General features: G+C 42.9%; 1 protein-coding gene across 2 annotated transcripts in view; it reads left to right on the forward strand.

The window, feature by feature from the left end:
* Positions 1–18,820, forward strand: part of FLT3 (fms related receptor tyrosine kinase 3) — an 81,324-nt gene that overhangs the window by 20,170 nt on the left and 42,334 nt on the right. For both annotated transcript variants that reach the window (XM_049701293.1, XM_004281764.3), the window contains exons 2-5: positions 5,157–5,278; positions 11,575–11,777; positions 14,417–14,532; positions 18,328–18,457. In XM_049701293.1, coding sequence (XP_049557250.1) covers positions 5,157–5,278; positions 11,575–11,777; positions 14,417–14,532; positions 18,328–18,457 — 571 coding nt within the window. The remainder of the gene's footprint in view (positions 1–5,156; positions 5,279–11,574; positions 11,778–14,416; positions 14,533–18,327; positions 18,458–18,820) is intronic.

An 18,820-nucleotide genomic window follows, 5' to 3' on the forward strand; every position in this document is an offset into this window, starting at 1 on the left:
ATACAAGTCTTGCACACAATGGTCTACACCAGGGGTCCTCAACCCTGGGCTGCACAGAGGAAGTGAGTGGCGGGCGAGGGAGCGAAGCTTCATCTGTATTTACAGCCGCTCCCCATAGCTCGCATTACTGCCTGAGCTCCGCCTCCTGTCAAATAGGCAGCAGCATTAGATTATCGTAGGAGCGGCAACCCAAACCCTACTGTGAACTGTGCCTGCAAGGAATCTCGGTTGCTCGCTCCTTCTGAGAATCTAATGCCTGATGACCTGAGGTGGAGCTGAGGCGGTGATGCTAGCGCTGGGGAGCTGCTGCAGATACAGATTCTCGTTGGCAGAGAGGTTTGACTGCACAGACACCATAATAAACAATTGCTTGCAGACTCATATCAAAACCCTATCAGTGAATGGCAAGTGAAAACAAGCTCAGGGCTCCCACTCATTCTGCATTATGGTGAGTTGTATAATTATTTCATTATATATTGCAATGTAATGCACAATAAATGTAATGTGCTCAAATTATCCCTAAACCATCCCTCCCCTCCCCGCCCCGCCCCTGGTCCATGGAAAAATTGTCTTCCACAAAACTGGTCCCTGGTGCCAAAAAGGTTGGGGACCACTGGTCTACAAGATGAATACGTTGGTGATGATAATGATGGTGGCACAAAAACATCTCATACAGTTAGATTTTCACACGAAGATACACACATACACAGGAGATAAGTTTATTAACTGTAGGACATGATGATGATTTACTATTTGTTAAGTAGAAGTAGATCATCATAAAGGTCTTCATCCTTGTCGTCTTCACGTTGAGTAGGCTGAGGAGGAGAGAGAGGAGGAGAGGTTGGTCTTGCTGTCTCAGGAGTAGCAGAGCCGGGAGAGGTAGAGGCAGGAGAGGTAGGCACCCTTGGTGTAATTTTACAGAAATACATCATAATTTATCTCTGACTTTTTTGCTTCTTGTCTCTAAAAATGTTTCTATATGGTGCCAACCCTTCTTCCACCATTTGCTTTAGTTTCAGTGCTTGTATCATAGAAGGATCCATGTCATAAAAGAAGTCAAAAGCAGTGTTGAATAATTGGAACTCTCCTGCCAGATTGTTCTGTGTCAATTTGGTTTCTGTCACTGCTTCTTCTGTGTCTTCTACCTCATTGTGCGGCTCTGGTTGGAAGTGCTCGTCTCCATCAGATCCTCTTCTGGGAATTCCTCGGGCATGGTGCCTATTAGCTCTTGACTTTCTCCAAGATCCATATCTTAAAACCCTTCACCTCCCACCTCTTTTGCCATGTCCACATCTCTTTCATGATTTCCTCGGTTGGCTCTGTTGTAAAGTCAGACACACAACATCTAGACACAGTTTTCTCTAGCAGGAATTTATTGTTTCAGGCTTGATGGCTTTCACGGCTTTTTCTCTAACAATGATGGCATTTTCAGTGGTGCAATCTTTCCAGACTTTCATGGTGTTCTCTCTGTTGGTGTTCTCTTCCATAGCGTTGACGATCCTTTCCATAGAGTACTGTGTGTAATGAGCCTTAAGGGTCCTTATGACCCCCCCAGTCTAGAGGCTGAATTAGATATTTGGGGGCAAGTAGACTACTTCAGCGCCTTCAGTGTTGAACTCATGGGGCTCTGGGTGGCTAGGGGCGTTGCCCAGTATCAAAAGAACCCAAGGCTGTCCCTTACGGGCAAGGTACTTTTTGTCTTCAGGGGCAACGCATCGATGAAACCAATCCAGAAAAAGTTACTCATTGTCCAGACCTCCTTGTACAACCAAAAGACAGCTTGTGTTTATCTTTTCCCTTCAAGGCTAGTTAGCAGCTTTACAGGTACGGGCAGTCCTGATCATAGATCTGTTGCTGAACCCAAGTTGGTGTGCCCGATTCCCAATGAGCCCCCATATATTTTATGCATTCATGACCTACCTAACTTTTTCTTATTTTTCAGTATTTTTAGGCTATGCAGTTCGTCTGCGAGGTTTTTCAAATTGTCACAAATCTCCCAAAATTTTTCCAAATATTTATTGAACAAAATCCATGTGTAAGTGGACCTGTGTAGTTCAAACCCACGTTGTCCAAGGGTCAACTGTATATATACAATATTATTCAACCATAAAAAAGAAATAAATCCTGCCATTTGTGACAACATGAATGCCCTTTCAGGGCATTATGTTGAGTGAAATAAGTCATGCAAATTCTGTATAATCTCACTTACATGTGGAATCTGAAAAAAAAAAAGCAAACCAAACTCAGAAACAGAGAAGAGACTGGTGTTTGCCAGAGGTGGGGGTAGGGAGTAGGAGAAATGAGTGAAGGTGGTCAGGAGGTACAGACTTCCAGTTATAACATAAATAAGTTCTGGGGATGTAATGTCCAAGATGGTGACTATAGTTACCAATACAGGTTTCCCCACTATCTGAAAATAGAGCATTCCTGTGAAACCTTTTGCAAGCTCAGATTGTGTAAAGTGAAGAAGCTATTAACTTAGGGACACATCTTGCAAACAGATACACAGAATAAATGGAGATAAAGCACAGATGCTCACAGACACAGTACAAAGCTATGATGGCTTGATGGTGAGATGCTGAGTGTAGTTTCTGGGGAAAGAGCTTGGCAGTTCCACTCTCCTTGCTTGGGGTTCAAGCCACCCCTATAAGAGCTCGCTACCGAACAAACTCTGATGCTATTTTTGCTTTTCACCTTTTTTCATAAAAGCAAAAATCCTCTTCAGATTTCTTTCAGTTAGTGAAAACAGGTGCTAATGCAGGTCTTTTGTAAAAGTGAAGTGGCGTAAAGTGAACTTTCAAAAAGTGGGGGCTACCTGGACTCTATTATATATTTGAAAGTTGCTAAGAGAGACCTTTATTTAATTATTTATTTATTTATTTTTTTTATTGGAGTATAACTGCTTTACAATGTCGTGTTAGTTTCTGCTGTACAATGAAGTGAATCAACTCTATGTATACATATATCCCCTCCCTCTTGGACCTCCCTCCCACCCTCCCCCCATCCCCCCCATCTAGGTCGTCACTGAGCACCGACCTAATCTTCCTGTGCTTTATAGCATGTTCCTGCTAGCTATCTATTTTACAAATGGTAGTGTATTTATGTCAGTCCTAATCTCCCAATTCATCCCACCCTCCCCTTGCCCACTGTGTCCACATGTCCGTTCTCTACATCTCTATTCCTGCCCCGCAAATAGGTTCATCTGTACCGTTTTTCTAGATTCCACATATATGCATTAATATATGATATTTGTTTTTCTCTTTCTGGCTTACTTCACTCTGTATGACAGACTCTAGGTCCATCCACATCTTGAGAGTAGATCTTCAAAGTTCTCATCACAGGAAAAAACTTTAGTAACTGTGTGAGCTGATGGATGTTAACTGAACTTATCGTGGTACTCATATTACAATAAATACATATATCTAATTGTGATGTTGTACACCTGAAACTAATACAGTGTTATATATCAACAATATCTCAATAAAACTGGGGGGGCGCCTCTCAAAACTCAATAATAAGAAGATAAACAACCCAATTTTAAAAGACAAAAGATGCAACAGACATACTACCAAAGAATATATAGGATGTCATACAAGCATCTGAAAGGATGCAAATGCAAATTAAAACCATGATGAGATATAATATGCCTCTTGGAATGGCTAAAATTAAAAATTCTCATCCTACCAAGCGTTGGTGAGGACATGGTACAGCTAATTCTCATACACTCCAATAGGAATATAAAGTGATACACCCTCTTTGGAGAACAGTTGGTACTTACTTAAAAAGTGACACAGACACCTCCCACAGGAGTGAGGTATGCTACTCCTTGGTATTTATTCAAGGAATCTGAACTCATACATCCAAACCACGACTTTTATACCAATGTTCATAGCAACTATATTTGTAAGATGCCCAAAGTAGAAACAATCCAAATTCTATCAACAGGTGGATGAATTGAAATGTTGTGTTATATCTATATAATAGACTACTCCCCAGCAATTAAAGGGAGTGAACTGCTGATAATAGGCACACCTTATTTTACTGCATTTTGCTATATTGTGCTTCACAGATATTGCATTTTTTATAAACTGAAGTGTTGTGAAAACCCTGCCTCGAGTGAGTCTGTCGGCGCCATTTTTCCAAAAGTATTTGCTTACTTTGTGTCTCTGTGTCACATATTGGTAATTCTCACAATATTTCAATTATTCAATAATTATTTAAATTATTATTATATTTGATACGGTGGTCTGTGATCAGTGATCTTTGATGTGACTACTACAATTCATTGAAGGCTCAGATGATGGTTAGCATTTTTTAGCAAGAGTGTATTTTTTTTTTAAGAGTGTATTTTTTTTTTAAGAGTGTATTTTTTGATTAAGGTACGTACATTGTTTTCTTAGGTATAATGCTATTGCACACTTAGCAGACTACAATATAGTGTAAACATAATGTTTATATGCACCAGGAAACCATAAAGAAGAAAAAAAATGGCTGGTATACAAATAATCAGTTCCTCAGCTGCACTAGCCTCACTTCAAATGCTTAATGCTAAATGCAGCTAAGGACCACCCTCTTGAACAGCGCTAAGGAATATTTCCATCATGCAGAAAGTTCCCTTGGAAAACACTGCTCTAAGGACCTCCACTCCTGATTGATAGTAAGACTTACCTTTTATGAAATTATATTTCCTACACACTTTCCTGTTGGCCACTTTCCCTTGATTACATTTTTCTTAAAAAAATATTTATTTTTATTTTTGGCTGCGTTGGGTCTTCATTGCTGCTGCGCGCGGGCTTTCTCTTGTTGCGGTGCGCGGGCTTCTCATTGTGGTGGCTTCTCTTGGTGCGGAGCACGGGCTCTAGGTGCGTGGGCTTCGGTAGTTGTGGCACGTGGACTCAATAGTTGGGGCTCACGGGCTCTAGAGCGCAGGCTCAGTAGTTGTGGCGCACGGGCTTAGCTGCTGCTCCGCGGCGTGTGGAATCTTCCCAGACCAGGGCTCGAACCCGTGTTCCCTGCCTTGGCAGGCGGATTCTTAACAACTGCGCCACCAGGGAAGTCCCTCCCTTGATTACATTTTGTTTTGTTGTAAGACAAACACGTATTTTCTTTTTAAGGTGTGCATGGATCAACATCATTGTCTTTATTTTGTTTTACAGTTGTTTTTTCCACAATGATATTTGAGACTATCAGAAATCAAGATCTGCCTGTGATCAAGTGTGTTTTAATCAACCATAGAAACAATGATTCATCAGTGGGGACATCATCATCGAATCCCTTGGTAAAGTAATATTAAAATGACAACTTTAGCTATTTTCTCTAGAGACCATACTTTGTAAGCTATTGACACCTGCCATGGCTTATGGGCTTTTCTTTTTTGTGTATTTAAGTATACTATGTACTCATATCTGGTACAAATGAGCGTCTCTACTCATTGCTACCAGGCACTCCATTCCATCAAGAGCCTTGTTCTCTTTGGGTTTAGATTCAGGAAGGACAGTGATACTAGAATGAGTAAGAAACAGGAATTGCCCTTTCTCCTTAAAAAGAAGCCAGGTTTCTCTCTCAAGCCTGAATCCCTAATTTCCAACTGTCTCCTGGATTTAGGTAAGTAGATTTTTCCATTTGCTCATTGAGACACACCTGTATAATTTATTTCATTTCTATTTCCCCAAGCATCTTCTTGTTTTAATGGATTTCTGTTTATGGCCCTGTCTAGTTCCTAGGCTTGAAAGCTCAGCCTCGTTTTGGACTGCTTCCTCTCCCTTGCCCTCACATTCAGTCAGTTACCAAGTCTTGTCAATTTCCTTTCTTTCCTAGTTCTCCTGTAACCACCTCATATTCCCTAGTCCCCCTGCCACTTCCCTAATTCCAGCCCTCATAGTCACAATAATATCATAAGTGGCTTCTTCCTTCTACAGTTCAGCTCACGTAGGGCTGCCACATGGGTCTTCCTGAAGCAGGGCTACATCCTTTACAGCCCGGCTTGGTCTTCCCACAGCTTCAAGTGACATGCACGTCGCTCCATAATCTGGCTCTGACTCCAAGTTCCGACCTTGTTTGTCGTTACTCTTCTTCATGCTATTCATCTATCGCACCCTAGCTATTTACTCAAATGAAGGAAGCTTAAATAACTGAGAAGTGAAAATATTAAAAGTCTATATACAATAAAAAGTGAACATAAATTAGCCACTTCTATGGCTTTTATCCAGTTAAGGATTCATACAGATATATAGTCACTCTGTTTTCTTTAACGTAAGTATAATACATAGACACATGCCATGATGCCCTGGACCCCCCACTTCCCTCCCAAAATCAGAGATATTAAAAATATTCTCAAATTTTAAGCAGTGTGAAATAGGTGTCAATAACAACCTTCTACATGCATGTAAAACTCCTGATTTTTTTTTTTTTTTTTTGGCCGTGCCACTTGGCTTGCGGGATCTTAGTTCCTGGACCAGGGATCAAACCCAAGCCCTTGGCAGTGAAAGGGCAGAGTTCAGTTCCCTGGACCGCCAGAGAATTACCCTAAAACTCCTGATTTAATACATGATTCTTTTTTATGCCAGAAACATGGTTGGTTTAACTTTTTAACACATATTGGTGTCATAACACATTGACTTATTAATAATTAAGGCATTTTGCATACATAGTATTTTTGTGCAGACAAGAAAAAATTTAATATTATTTGCTATGACAATTTAAAGTCTTAGTGTCTTTTATTTAGTATTTATTTATTTATTTGGCTGCATCGGGTCTTAGTTGCGACACGCAGTATCTTTCGGTGTGGCCCACGGGCTCTTAGTTGTGATGCATGGGCTTCTCTCTAGTTGTGGCATGGGGGCTCCAGAGCTCACAGGCTTAGTTGCCCCGTGGCATGTGGGATCTTAGTTCCCCGACCAGGGATCGAACCCGCGTCCCCTGCATTGGAAGGCGGATTCTTTTTTTTTTTTGCGGTACGCAGGCCTCTCACTGTTGTGGCCTCTCCCGTTGCGGAGCACAGGCTCCGGACGCGCAGGCTCAGCGGCCATGGCTCACGGGCCCAGCCGCTCCGCGGCATGTGGGATCTTCCCGGACCGGGGCACGAACCCGTGTCCCCTGCATTGGCAGGCAGACTCTCAACCACTGCACCACCAGGGAAGCCCGGAAGGCGGATGCTTAACCACTGGACCACCAGGGAAGTCCCTTTAAGTGTTTTTTCAATGTGAGAAAATGGCTGCACACATTTAAGTGTTTTCTTATAAAACACAAGCTTTTTTAAAAAAAAAATTAGTGATGATTGATCTCAGTTCCTAGTATTAAGTGCTGCATTGTGTTTTATATCGTATAAATTATATTCTTATGCAATATTCAGGGTTGTATTAAGACCTAGTAATTCTTAAACAACATCAGACAACAGTTTTTGTTATACAACACCAGAATACAGTATTTGTGTGCAGTTCTTTTTGTCTTTGACCTTATAGTGTCCAAAGCATTATTTTCCGAAGTTATTTATGTTCGTTCTTTTCTTTCCCACCACCTTCACTCTGGTTATATTAGTTATTTGTGATACAATTAACTTCACTTGGTTTGTATTCCATTTTGAGTTCCCCCTATATCCTGGTTGGCTTTAATGATTTACTTTTTTGAGTATGTGCAACATGACTATGGTCCTGAAAGCTAAAGGTATGTACTAAAAGATATACTCAGGGCTTCCCTGGTGGCACAGTGGTTAAGAATCCGCCTGCCAATGCAGGGAACACGGGTTCGAGCCCTGGTCCGGGAAGATCCCACATGCCTGGAAGCAACTAAGCCCGTGTACCACAACTGCTGAGCCTGTGCTCTAGAGCCCACGAACTACAGCTACTGAAGCCCGCTCGCCGAGAGCCTGTGCTCTGCAACAAGAGAAGCCACCGCAATGAGAAGCCCGTGCACCACAAAAAAGAGTAGCCCCCACTCACCGCAACTAGAGAAAGCCCACACGCAGCCAAAAGTAAATAATAAAATAAATTAAAAAAAAAAAGATATACTCAGAGAAGTATCATGCCTTCTTCATGCCTACTACCAAGTTTCCATCCTTTTTCCACCTACCTCCTGAACTTCACCAGTTCCTTTAGAATTTTTGTATTATTCCTGTGTTTCTTGTGCACAAATGAGCAGATACATGTGCATTTTCTTAATCTTCTTACACGAGGGGTAGCATACTTGAAAGTAGATACTTTTTGCCCTTAGCTTTCTTCACTTAACAGTCTATCCAGGAAATCCCTGCATATCAGTTCATGGAGTTTGTCCTCATCCTTCTTTATGTCCTCCATTGTGTGGATGGACTGTAGTTTATTCAGTCAATCTCCTATGTATGAGCATTTTGGTGGTTTCTAGTATTTTACAACTGTAAATGATGGTGCAATTAATTGCTGGAGATATAGCCCTCAAAATAGGATTGCTGGCTCAGAGGGTGAAGTGCACGGTAGTTCAGTTAGGTGTTGCCGAATTCCAGTTCCCCTGCAGAAGGGTTGCACCTGTTTGCATTCCCCCAGCAATGTGTGAGAGTAGCTGTTTCCTCACAGCCTCCCTGATAAAATGTGTTGTCATACTTTAAAATTTGTGCCAATACTTTAAAATTTGTGCCAGTCTGATAGATAAGGGATATCTCAGTGTTGTTTTGAGTTTTTCTGATCATGAGTGAGCTTGAACATTTTCTCATATGTTCAAGGGCCATTCTTTATAGCTTTTTTGTGAATTGTCTATTCATTTCTTTTTCCCATTTTTTCTTTTTTCTTTTCCCCCTTATTGTTTATTTATTTATTTCGGCACCAGGTCTTAGTTGCAGCATGGGGGATCTTCATTGCAGCATGCAGGATCTTTAGTTGCGGCATGCGGACTTCTTAGTTGTGGCATGTGGAGTCTAGTTTTCCGACCAGGGATCAAACCCCGGCCCCCTGCATTGGGAGCGTGGAGTCTTATCCACTGGACCATCAGGGAAGTCCCTCTTTCTCCCATTTTTCTACATTTTCTCCCATTTTTCCCACTTTCTGTCTTTTGGCTCCTGTGTCCCTCAATGTTAAAAAAAATTTTATTTTTTCCTTTTTTTGGCCCGCGTTGTGAGGATTGCAGGATCTTAGTTCCCTGAATAGGGATTGAACCTGGGTCCTGGGCAGTGAGAATGTGGAGTCCTAGCACTGGACTGCCAGGGAATTCCCTAAAAAAATTATTTACATATTAGGGATATTAGCCCTTTATTTCCTTTATCTGTAATATGCATTGCAAATATTTTCTCCTAGCATGTCAGGGTTTTGTTTGTTTTTACTTTTTTTTTAATAACTCAATTTTTTTTTTTTTTTTTTTTTTCTGTACGCGGACCTCTCACTGTTGTGGCCTCTCCCGTTGTGGAGCACAGGCTCCGGATGCACAGGCTCAGCGGCCATGGCCACGGGCCCAGCCACTCTGTGGCATGTGGGATCCTCCCGGCCCGGGGCACGAACCCGTGTCCCCTAGCATCGGCAGTCAGAGTCTCAACCACTGCGCCACCAGGGAAGCCCTAATAACTCAATTTTTAAAAAACTATTTATTTGTGGCTGTATTAGGTCTTCGTTGCTGCGCTCGGGCTTTCTCTAGTTGCAGCGAGCAGGGGCTACTCTTCATTACGGTGCACAGGCTTCTTATTGCGGTGGCTTCTCTTGTTGTGGAGCACGGGCCCTAGAGTGCATGGGCTTCAGTACTTGCAGCACGCGGGCTCAGTAGTCGTGGCTCGAGGGCTCTAGAGCGCAGGCTCAGTAATTGTGGCGCATGGGCTTAGTTGCTCCGCGGCATGTGGGATCTTCCCGGACCAGGGCTCGAACCCGTGTCCCCTGCATTGGCAGGTGGATTCTTAACCACTGCGCCACCAGGGAAGTCCCTGTTTGATTTTACTTTATGTCCCTCTTTTAAGATCCAGCTCAATTGCTGTACTCCAGTGAAGCATTCCCACCCCCTCTATCCCAGCCTGGAAGTCACCTCTCTCTCCTCAGAAGGTCCAGAGCACTTAAATGCACCTTTCAGAGTAGTCGGTATCTGTTTATGGGGCACATCATATTTCACTTTTAGTTATTTCTTCCTATTAGAGTCAAAACTCAAGGACAAGGTCAGTGTCTTTTTTCCCCTAGCCCCATTGCGCCCAGCAGGTGGTCTAGCACTTATCAGATATTGACTAAATAACTCACCAGATACTAACTGAAGAAATGAACAAATAAAATCAGAAATATGGCTTATGGTCAGTAGCAGAAGAGCTACCCTACCCTGCTCTTCACCTGCAGAAGCTTGTGTGTGTGTGTGTGTGCGTACACACATGTGAGGGCTACACTATGTGTCGGGGGGTAGGAGGTGAGGGGTCCAGCAGCAGAAGCTGCTAGCAAACCGTCCTCTCAATATATCTCAGTTATTTAAAGCAGGCAAGGGGTGTGATGGTGGCAATGAGCCTATGGGGATGTCTGCCCAGAACATACTGGGTTGGCCACAAAGTGTGTTTGGGTTTTCTGTAACATCTTACGGAAAAACCTGAACGAACTTTTTGGCCAACCCAATATTTTAGTTTTTAAGTTCCCTCTAACACAGATACTAATTTACTATTACTATGTAGATGCTTATCTGCATACCAGTAATCACAAAAACATACACCTATGTATTCTTTTTTTGTTTTTGTTTTTCTTTGGCCGAGCTACGCGGCTTGTGGAATCTTAGTTCCCTGACCAGGGATCGAACCTGGGCCCCCAGCAGTGAAAACACGGAGTCCTAACCACTGGACACCACGGAGTTCCCTATACCTATGTGCTTTAATTTTATGATTATTATCTGTATATTAGTTTGTGATTGTGAGGGCTGCCATAACAAAGTCTCAGACTGGGTGAGTTAAACCACAGAAATTTATTGTTTCATAGTTCTGGAGGCTAGAAGTCTAAAATCTAGATGTCGTCAGGCTTGGTTCCTTCTGAGGCTGTGAGGGAAGGATCTGTCCCAGGCCTCTCTCCTTGGCTTGTATGGCTATCTTTATGTTCACAGGGCGTTCTCCCCGTGTGCTTGTCTTCTCCAAATTTCCTCTTCTTATAAGGACATCAGTCATAAGATTAGAACCCACCCTAATGGCCTCATTTTGACGGGATCACCTCTGTAAAGGCCCGGTTCTGAATAAGGTCACATTCTGGGGTACTGGGGGTTAGGACTTCAACATATGAATTTGGGGGACTTCCCTGGTGGTCCAGTGGTTAGGACTCCGAGCTTCCACTGCAGGGGGCACGGGTTCGATTCCTGGTCAGGGAACTAAGATCCCACATGCCACATGGCACAGCCAAAAAAAAAAAAAAGAATTTGGGGGGAACACAGTTCAACCCATAACAGTCTATAAAACATTTTCGAAATGCAGCCTACAATTATCTGTCTTTTCTTTAGAGACTTATAATTTATAGGCATTTTGGTCAGACATGATGATCCTCAGTGGGTTATGATGTGCTTGGCTGTTGTGTGTCATAGGTCAACATGTGTTTATTTGATAAAGGTTCCAGCTAAGAAGAAGATGCATTGAACGTGCACTTGTAGTGAATTCGCATCATTTTGTCTATGACATAGGCATCAGAATCCCGGGAAGACCTGGACTGTGCCTTGAGGCCCGAGAGCACAGAGGCAGTCTACGAAGCGGCCACCGTGGAGGTGGACGTGACCGCATCCATCACACTGCAAGTGCTGGTCACCACCCCGGGGAACATTTCCTGTCTCTGGGTCTTTAAACACAGCTCCCTGAATTGCCAGCCACACTTTGATTTACAAAACAGGTAAGCAGGGGCGGGGCAATGTGTAACCGTCAGGATTTTTGGAGGAATAGTTTCTTGCCATACAGAGACCTTCTTGCTTCATTTAGAGTTTCTTTTCCAATCTCTGTACATGTTCACTGTAACTCTTATTTCCAGTGAAAGAAAATAAACTAAAAAATAGCTAAGGCATGGATACATGACCTTTTGCAGCGGTCAAAACCCATAGGACAAACAACACAAAAGGTGAACCCCAGTGTAAACTGGGGACTTTAGTTAATACCAGTATTGGTTCATCAGTTGTAACGAATACACCACACCTATGCAAGATGTTACTAATAGAAAAGCTGTGTGTGAGGGGTGGGAGTGGGGCGAGGGTGTATGCAGGATCTCTCTGTACTTTCTGCTTAATTTTTTTTTCTCCTTAATTTTTCCATAAACCTAAAATTGCTCTAAAAAATAAAGTCTATTCATTTAAAAACTTATATACAGATGTATAGGTATATTTAGGGCCTAAGAAAGCAGTGATGACTGGCAAAATGTAAAACAAATAGTGAAGAGTATTTGGGATTTTAAAGATGGGCTTGTTTTTTAAACTGGATTTTGTCTTAAAGGTAAAAACTTAGGAAGTTTTCATTCCGTTCTGGTTTAAGTAGCAAGGAGCTTTCTAGTTGAAGCAGTGAGAAGCTTCTTTCTGGGAAATCCTTGGGGAAGAACCCTTGGCTTTACCTAGTTTGTTTCACAGTCTGATGAGCAGAATTGCAATGATATGTGATATCCACAAAGCATTTTAGTAAGAAATTGATCTGTATGTGGGGAACGTTGGTCTCACCATCCAGAAAGATATCGTGGCCAAGGTTTGTAGATTGACCACCAAGCCTGTATCTAACCCTGGGCTGACTGCTGCCCCCTGCTGTCCGAGACCAGGTGGGGCAGGAAGCAAGGGGCACAGGCCATTGAAATGCCCACTTACTAATTCTAAGGTGCTTTATTCGCTAATTCTTGGGGTGCTCAGGTGACCCGAAGCTGTAGGAGAACCACTGTCTTTCTAGGAGCAATGCAGGAAATGGCCCCTCAATGACCCAAAGGGGGTTCCATGCCACCTGACTGAGACACGGGAGAACATCTGTGACTGACTTGTACCAAGTATTCACATTTGTGTCTTTAAGGTCAAACCAATGTTTAAGTAATTTTCAGGACAGTAGCTATAATTCTGAAGTTTGGTTCTAAATCTTAGAGCACATTCATTTTCCTTTCCCCTTTTGAGGCCCTGTTACTCACTTCTCTGTTTTGCTTACTTTTCTCTTGGGGTTAAACCAAAGGCAATCTTCTATTAAGCATTTTGGCTTAAAGAAATGTTCTGGTAATCTTATCAAAATCTGATGCCACACAGTTCTTGTTAGATTGAGGCCAAAAAACGCAAAGTAAAAAAGTAGGGTTCTTTTTACTCTGCTAAGAGGTTGCCTTTTTGTTCTAGGACAGGCAGCCCAAATCATAGGTCTTATGTGGATTAGTTAACTTAGTACCAAAACATTTTTAGCAACTTCTCCATAGTAAAGAGTTACTGAAATTAAATCTGGGCTTAGACTCATAGCCAGACAGATTGCACACCTAAGCTTTGATAACCGTCTTAGAGTTTTGTATGATATGCCCAAGAGTTCTCACGTGATACCAGGAGAGTGAAGGTTCAGAGAGAGAGAGCACATCCCCAGGGTACCTGCATAAGCAGAAAATACATATATTTCTTACTAATTTACTGCCTATATGAATGCAAGCACCAGTACTCTGGAACCGCGCTGCTTGGAGCTCTAAATCAGGGCTGTTCCAATATCCTGTGCCCTTGGTTTGCCTGGGGTCTTGTTCAAACGCAGATTTCGATTCAGTAGGTGTGGACGGGGCCTGAGATTCTGCATAGACTCTCCCAGCTGGTGCCAAGTGTTGAGCAGTAACATCTAAAGGTCAGAAAGTGTCCATTTAAATCCAACACTACTCAACAGACTGCTAGAGAGTATTCTAAGCACTAAGGAGGACAGATATCAAACACACATCAAAGTTGTTTCTTTGAAGAGAATGCCCCTAGCCAAATTTACCTTTACCAAGTATCTGAAAAGTTAGAAATACTCACATTGAGACATCTCTCCTTTGTGATATATCAGTGTAATTACTACCTCATAGGAAAATGCTTTGTGTCTGATTTTGCTTGAATTCTTTCCTCTAGAGGGGGTGGGAGGGGGGCACAAAACGGACTGTTCTTGATGTCAGTGAGTCTTGCTTGTACCGTCATCTGGTTCTGCACGTGGGGCACGGAGGCTGGTGGCCGGGTGGCCGGCAGATATGCCTGTGGAGGATGGTTTGTCATTGGCAGGAATGGTCCACTACTGCCAAGGAGGGCGTCCCACCAAGTCTATACGTTTTTGGTAGGAGTTTTCCCTCCGAGGGGCTTGGGCAGCATGAGGTGAAGGTGCTCACTCCCAAGGGAGGGACTGGATAAAGGTCAAGGTGAAGCTAACAAGGCCCAGGCTGAGCGCCGGCACAGGACGGGAGCTGCGTTCTCCACCGAGGTGGACCAGAGGTGCCCAGCCACCTTCTGACTCAGTGTGAAATGCGAGGGTTTTTGTTTCACACGTTTTCCAGATTAACCAGTTCTCTTTCTTGTGTTTCAGAGGAGTTGTGTCCATGGTCATTTTGAAAATGACAGAAACCCAGGCTGGAGAATACCTACTTTTTATTCAGAGTGAAGCCACCAATTACACAGTATTGTTTACAGTGAGTATAAGAAGTAAGTGCTGTTTGCTACTCGGTACCCTCAATATTCTAAAGGAGCAGTTAGAACCCAAGAGCTCTTACCGGCTTCCCCAGACACATGAGCCAGGTTTCCCTCAATACGTAGTTGAATTAATTGAACTCACTTCAACCACCCCATCACCTGTTGAGATCCTGACGTGACCCACGGATGGTGAGAGTGAATGCTCTTCAGAACCCAGGGCATCCTCTATTTTCTGGCTCCCCGTTTCTTTCAGCGACGGGTGGATGACAGGGCAGAAGTGGAAAGCATCTTGACCATGGAGTCAGAAGGCCTGAGTTCTTATTCTGGATCTGATACGACCGCCTTGGGCAGGTCACGTAGTCTCTCTGAGCCTCAGTGTTCTGATCTGTAAAATGGGGATACCCACACACACCTCAGGATGTCAAGAGCTTAGAGCTGTCCAACAGAGCGGTCTGAGGCGATGAGAACATCTGTCTGCTCTGTCCAGTAAGGTAGCCACTGGCCACATGTGGCTGGTGAACACTTGAAATGTGGCCAGCGTGACCACAGTTTTCATTTTAATCAATTAAAAATTCCATTCAAATAAGCACATGGACCTGGCGGCTCCTGTGTTCATACAAACACCAGATCGCTACGCAAACCATCAGGAACAACGCGGAAGTTCTCACCCAGGGGAGCAGCTGTGCCGTTGGCCGAACCACCATCTGCGTGTCTCCTGGCTTCTCCTTCTTTCCACCCACTTACGCACAGGCCTGCGGTTGTGTGGACTCAGCCCTGTACCCACTGGCTGCTTTACCCCACGTGACAAATGGGGACTAGCGGTGGAGGCATTCACATGGGTCCCGCTGCCTTTAGGGGCCAGGGCAGTGCTCCAGAAACTCTGGGTTTATCCATTTTAAAGCAAGCTCCCGGGCTACGCCTTGGTGTGTCTTGCCAGGCGGAGGCTGTGGTGCACGTGTGTCCAGCCCACAGAGGTGCGGGGCTCGGGGGGAACCACGGCTCCCCTTGGTCGAGGCTGTTCTGCACCCACCATCGCAGGTGAACGGCTTGCTGAGAGGTGTGGAAATGGGCACGACAGCCCGAGGCCGAGCGTGGCCAGGTCCACACTCTGGGCCACACCGCACTGGGTCTCGCACTCAGAGCTGCGAACAGAAGAGCACTCGTGGCCGTTTCGATTCCCCCAAGTGTCATCTGACCAGGGCTGGGGACAGGGTGTTAGGTTCCAAAGTCAGCCTGTCGGGCAAAACCCCAGCAAAGTCCAAATCGGTCAACATTTGTTTTGAAAAGCCTTTCAATTACTCTGATATTTATAGGACCAGAGCCCTAGAAGGTCAGAAGTCAAGAGGTACCTCTTGTTTCTCTTTGATTTGGGTCTTTTTCCCTGTCCCCTCCCCAGTCCCGACCCCCCCTCTGTGGGACAGTAAATCCTCAGGTTGGAAGAGAATACGAGATTTCTTGCGCGCTCTCTCTCTCTTTTTTTTTTTGTCAAGTGTTTATACTTGAATTTGTATAAAATAAATGGGCATCTGCTCTCTTTATTTAGGGTAACTTCTTTTCACTTAAGATTTACAATGTAAAAATAGCACAACAATCATTCAAGTTAAGTTGTAACTGTTTTTAACGTGCTGCTGGGTGGTGGGATTCAAAAAAAATCAGGCAACAGTCAACGTGAAAAAGAGGAAAGGGTTTAGTGAACCACAAGTTCACTATGAACCAACAGTATGGCATGGTTGCTAAAAAAGGAAATCTGAACCTTGGCAGCGTTCACGAAAATGTAATGTCTGGGTAAAGGAAATTAATGGAAAATTACTCTTTTCAGTTCTACAGTTTTTTCAGGTGAATATTGACAAAACAGAGCAACCAGAATAGTGAAGATCTTAGAATTCCTTGATTAGGAGCAGCTGAGGGAATTAAGAATGTTTAGCAGAGAGAAGGAAATATTTTTGAGGAGAGAAGAAGATTGATTGCAGTGTAACGTAGAGGAAACCCTTCTGGCATGAGTCAGGAAACCTGGGCTAACTAGTTAAAATGCCTTCGATGATAATGATATCCCTTGACCTCCGCATTTGATTTTAAATATTTGAAGGATTTTCATGGGGCAACAAACTTCACTTTAAAAAAAAAATTGCTCTAGAGGGTAAAATTGGGACGAATGGTCAGCAATTACAGGGAGAGAAAGTAAAAAATACCAGAAAATGGGAAAAGATGTTTGGAAGTCACATAATCAGCAAAGGATGAATAGCCATAATAGGTAAAGAACTTCTATAAATCAACAAGAAAAAAACCAGTAGAAAAATGAACAAAAGACACGAGTAGGCATTTCACTATTGTCAGTAAACATATTAAATTAATAACTGAGACATGCAAATTAGGGCCACAGTGAGATACCGTTTTATACCCAGGAGACTGTGAAAACAAATTGTCATTATGTGTAAAGCAGAAGTGCTCACACTATATGGACCAGCAGTTGCACTCCTAGGTATATTGTAAAGAAACTTAACACACCTGCCTCACTAGGAATGCACAAAATGTTCATAGCACCATTGTTGGTGATACAAAATACAGGAAACAACAGGACAACAACAAAATACAGGAAACAACAGGAAACAACAAACAAAATACAGGAAACAAAATACAGGAAACAATCCACTGCAAGAAAATGGACTAATAGATTGTGATATATCCACCCATGGAACACAATGTAGTGGTAGCAAAATGAATTAAGCATAGCTACATGCAAAACCATGGACGAATCTTAAAAACATAAACTGAAGTTGTGAAAGACCGCATACTGAGTGATGCCGTATGTTGAAGCTCAAAAACAAACAAAACAAACCAGTATATTGTTTAGGGCCACACATCTATGTGGTGAAATATGTGTAAAAGTATGAGAATGATAAACAGAAAATTCAGGATAAAGTTAACCTAGGCTTGAGAGACAAGGAGAAGCAGGACAAAAGTAGATTCAAAGATATTTGTTATTATTCTGGTTATTGAGCGTGGGTCCACGGGTATTGTTTTTATTATTATGTTTCAAAATTAACTCGTCATATATTCTTTGCTATGTATATACATATATATAAAGTATTAGATACTATTTTTAAACAGAATTTATTATAAGGAGGAAGGTTGAAATTTCGCATGGGAAACTTTCTTTGGAAAAGAGAAAAAGGTTTGTTGAAAAATGGGAGGATCGACTCTGGGAGGTCATGAACTCCTGTTCCTAAGGGGTCCGAGCAGAAGCAGAGAGTTTATATGTGAAGGGAGGGGGAGGGGGAGAAGGGGCGAGGGGAGAGGTGTGAGGGTCCAATGTGAACAGGAGGCTGAACCAAGCCTCTCAACTCTGTTCCAATTCTACCTCCATCCTACTCTATTTCTGCCTAGTTCTAGATACAATTATGGGAAGAAAGTTGGGTCTTAAACTATATAAGTATGTGTTATAAACTTTATGTTATTTCTACTTTTCTTTTTCCCATGCATATTGATATCTGTGTTTTTACGTGGCTTCACTCCACTAAACATTAGTTGTCTTTGGATTCATGAAATACCCAAAGACATTAGCTACGAGAATAAATGCTAAAATTAGCATTTCAGCCAGAGTCGAATTTAATATATTGGTGAGGAGGGATATGTTATTATATATATTTGGAGTGGAGCAGAAGACACCGCTACGGCACAAAAGGTTAACTTTTCTTCATGGTGCAGAATTCTTCTTTTGAGGAGGTTGCTAAGACAGTTATTTTTTTTTAATGTTTATAATATGAAACATTTTTAATATTAAAACGTTAATAATTTATGATGCTTTAGATACACTGCTTTACACGTTAAGGAGACCTTACTTTAGAAAAATGGAAAATCAGGATGCCCTGGTCTGCATCTCGGAGAGCATTCCAGAACCAACCGTGGAATGGGTGTTCTGCGATTCACAGAGTGACAGGTATGACATGTGGAGAGAGAACTGCTTTTATGACTTTACTTTTTCGGTCTCTTTCTAATATAGTTGACATCATACTGTCTGTACAATTTATCACCCTGTTAACAGGAAACGTTGGCTTTTTTTTTTTTTTTTTTGCGGTACGCGGGCCTCTCACTGTTGTGGCCTCTCCTGTTGCGGAGCACAGGCTCCGGACCGGGGCACGAACCCGTGTCCCCTGCATCGGCAGGCGGACTCTCAACCATTGCGCCACCATGGAAGCCCAGGAAACGTTGGCTTTTTAAAGAATGATTGGTGTGGGCTTCCCAGGGAGGATGGTGGGGGACACCTTAGTGACGAGCCCTTTGGAGCGCCTCGTCGGTCACG

This window comes from Orcinus orca, chromosome 18, assembly GCF_937001465.1.
Source record: "Orcinus orca chromosome 18, mOrcOrc1.1, whole genome shotgun sequence".
Lineage (NCBI taxonomy): Eukaryota > Metazoa > Chordata > Mammalia > Artiodactyla > Delphinidae > Orcinus > Orcinus orca.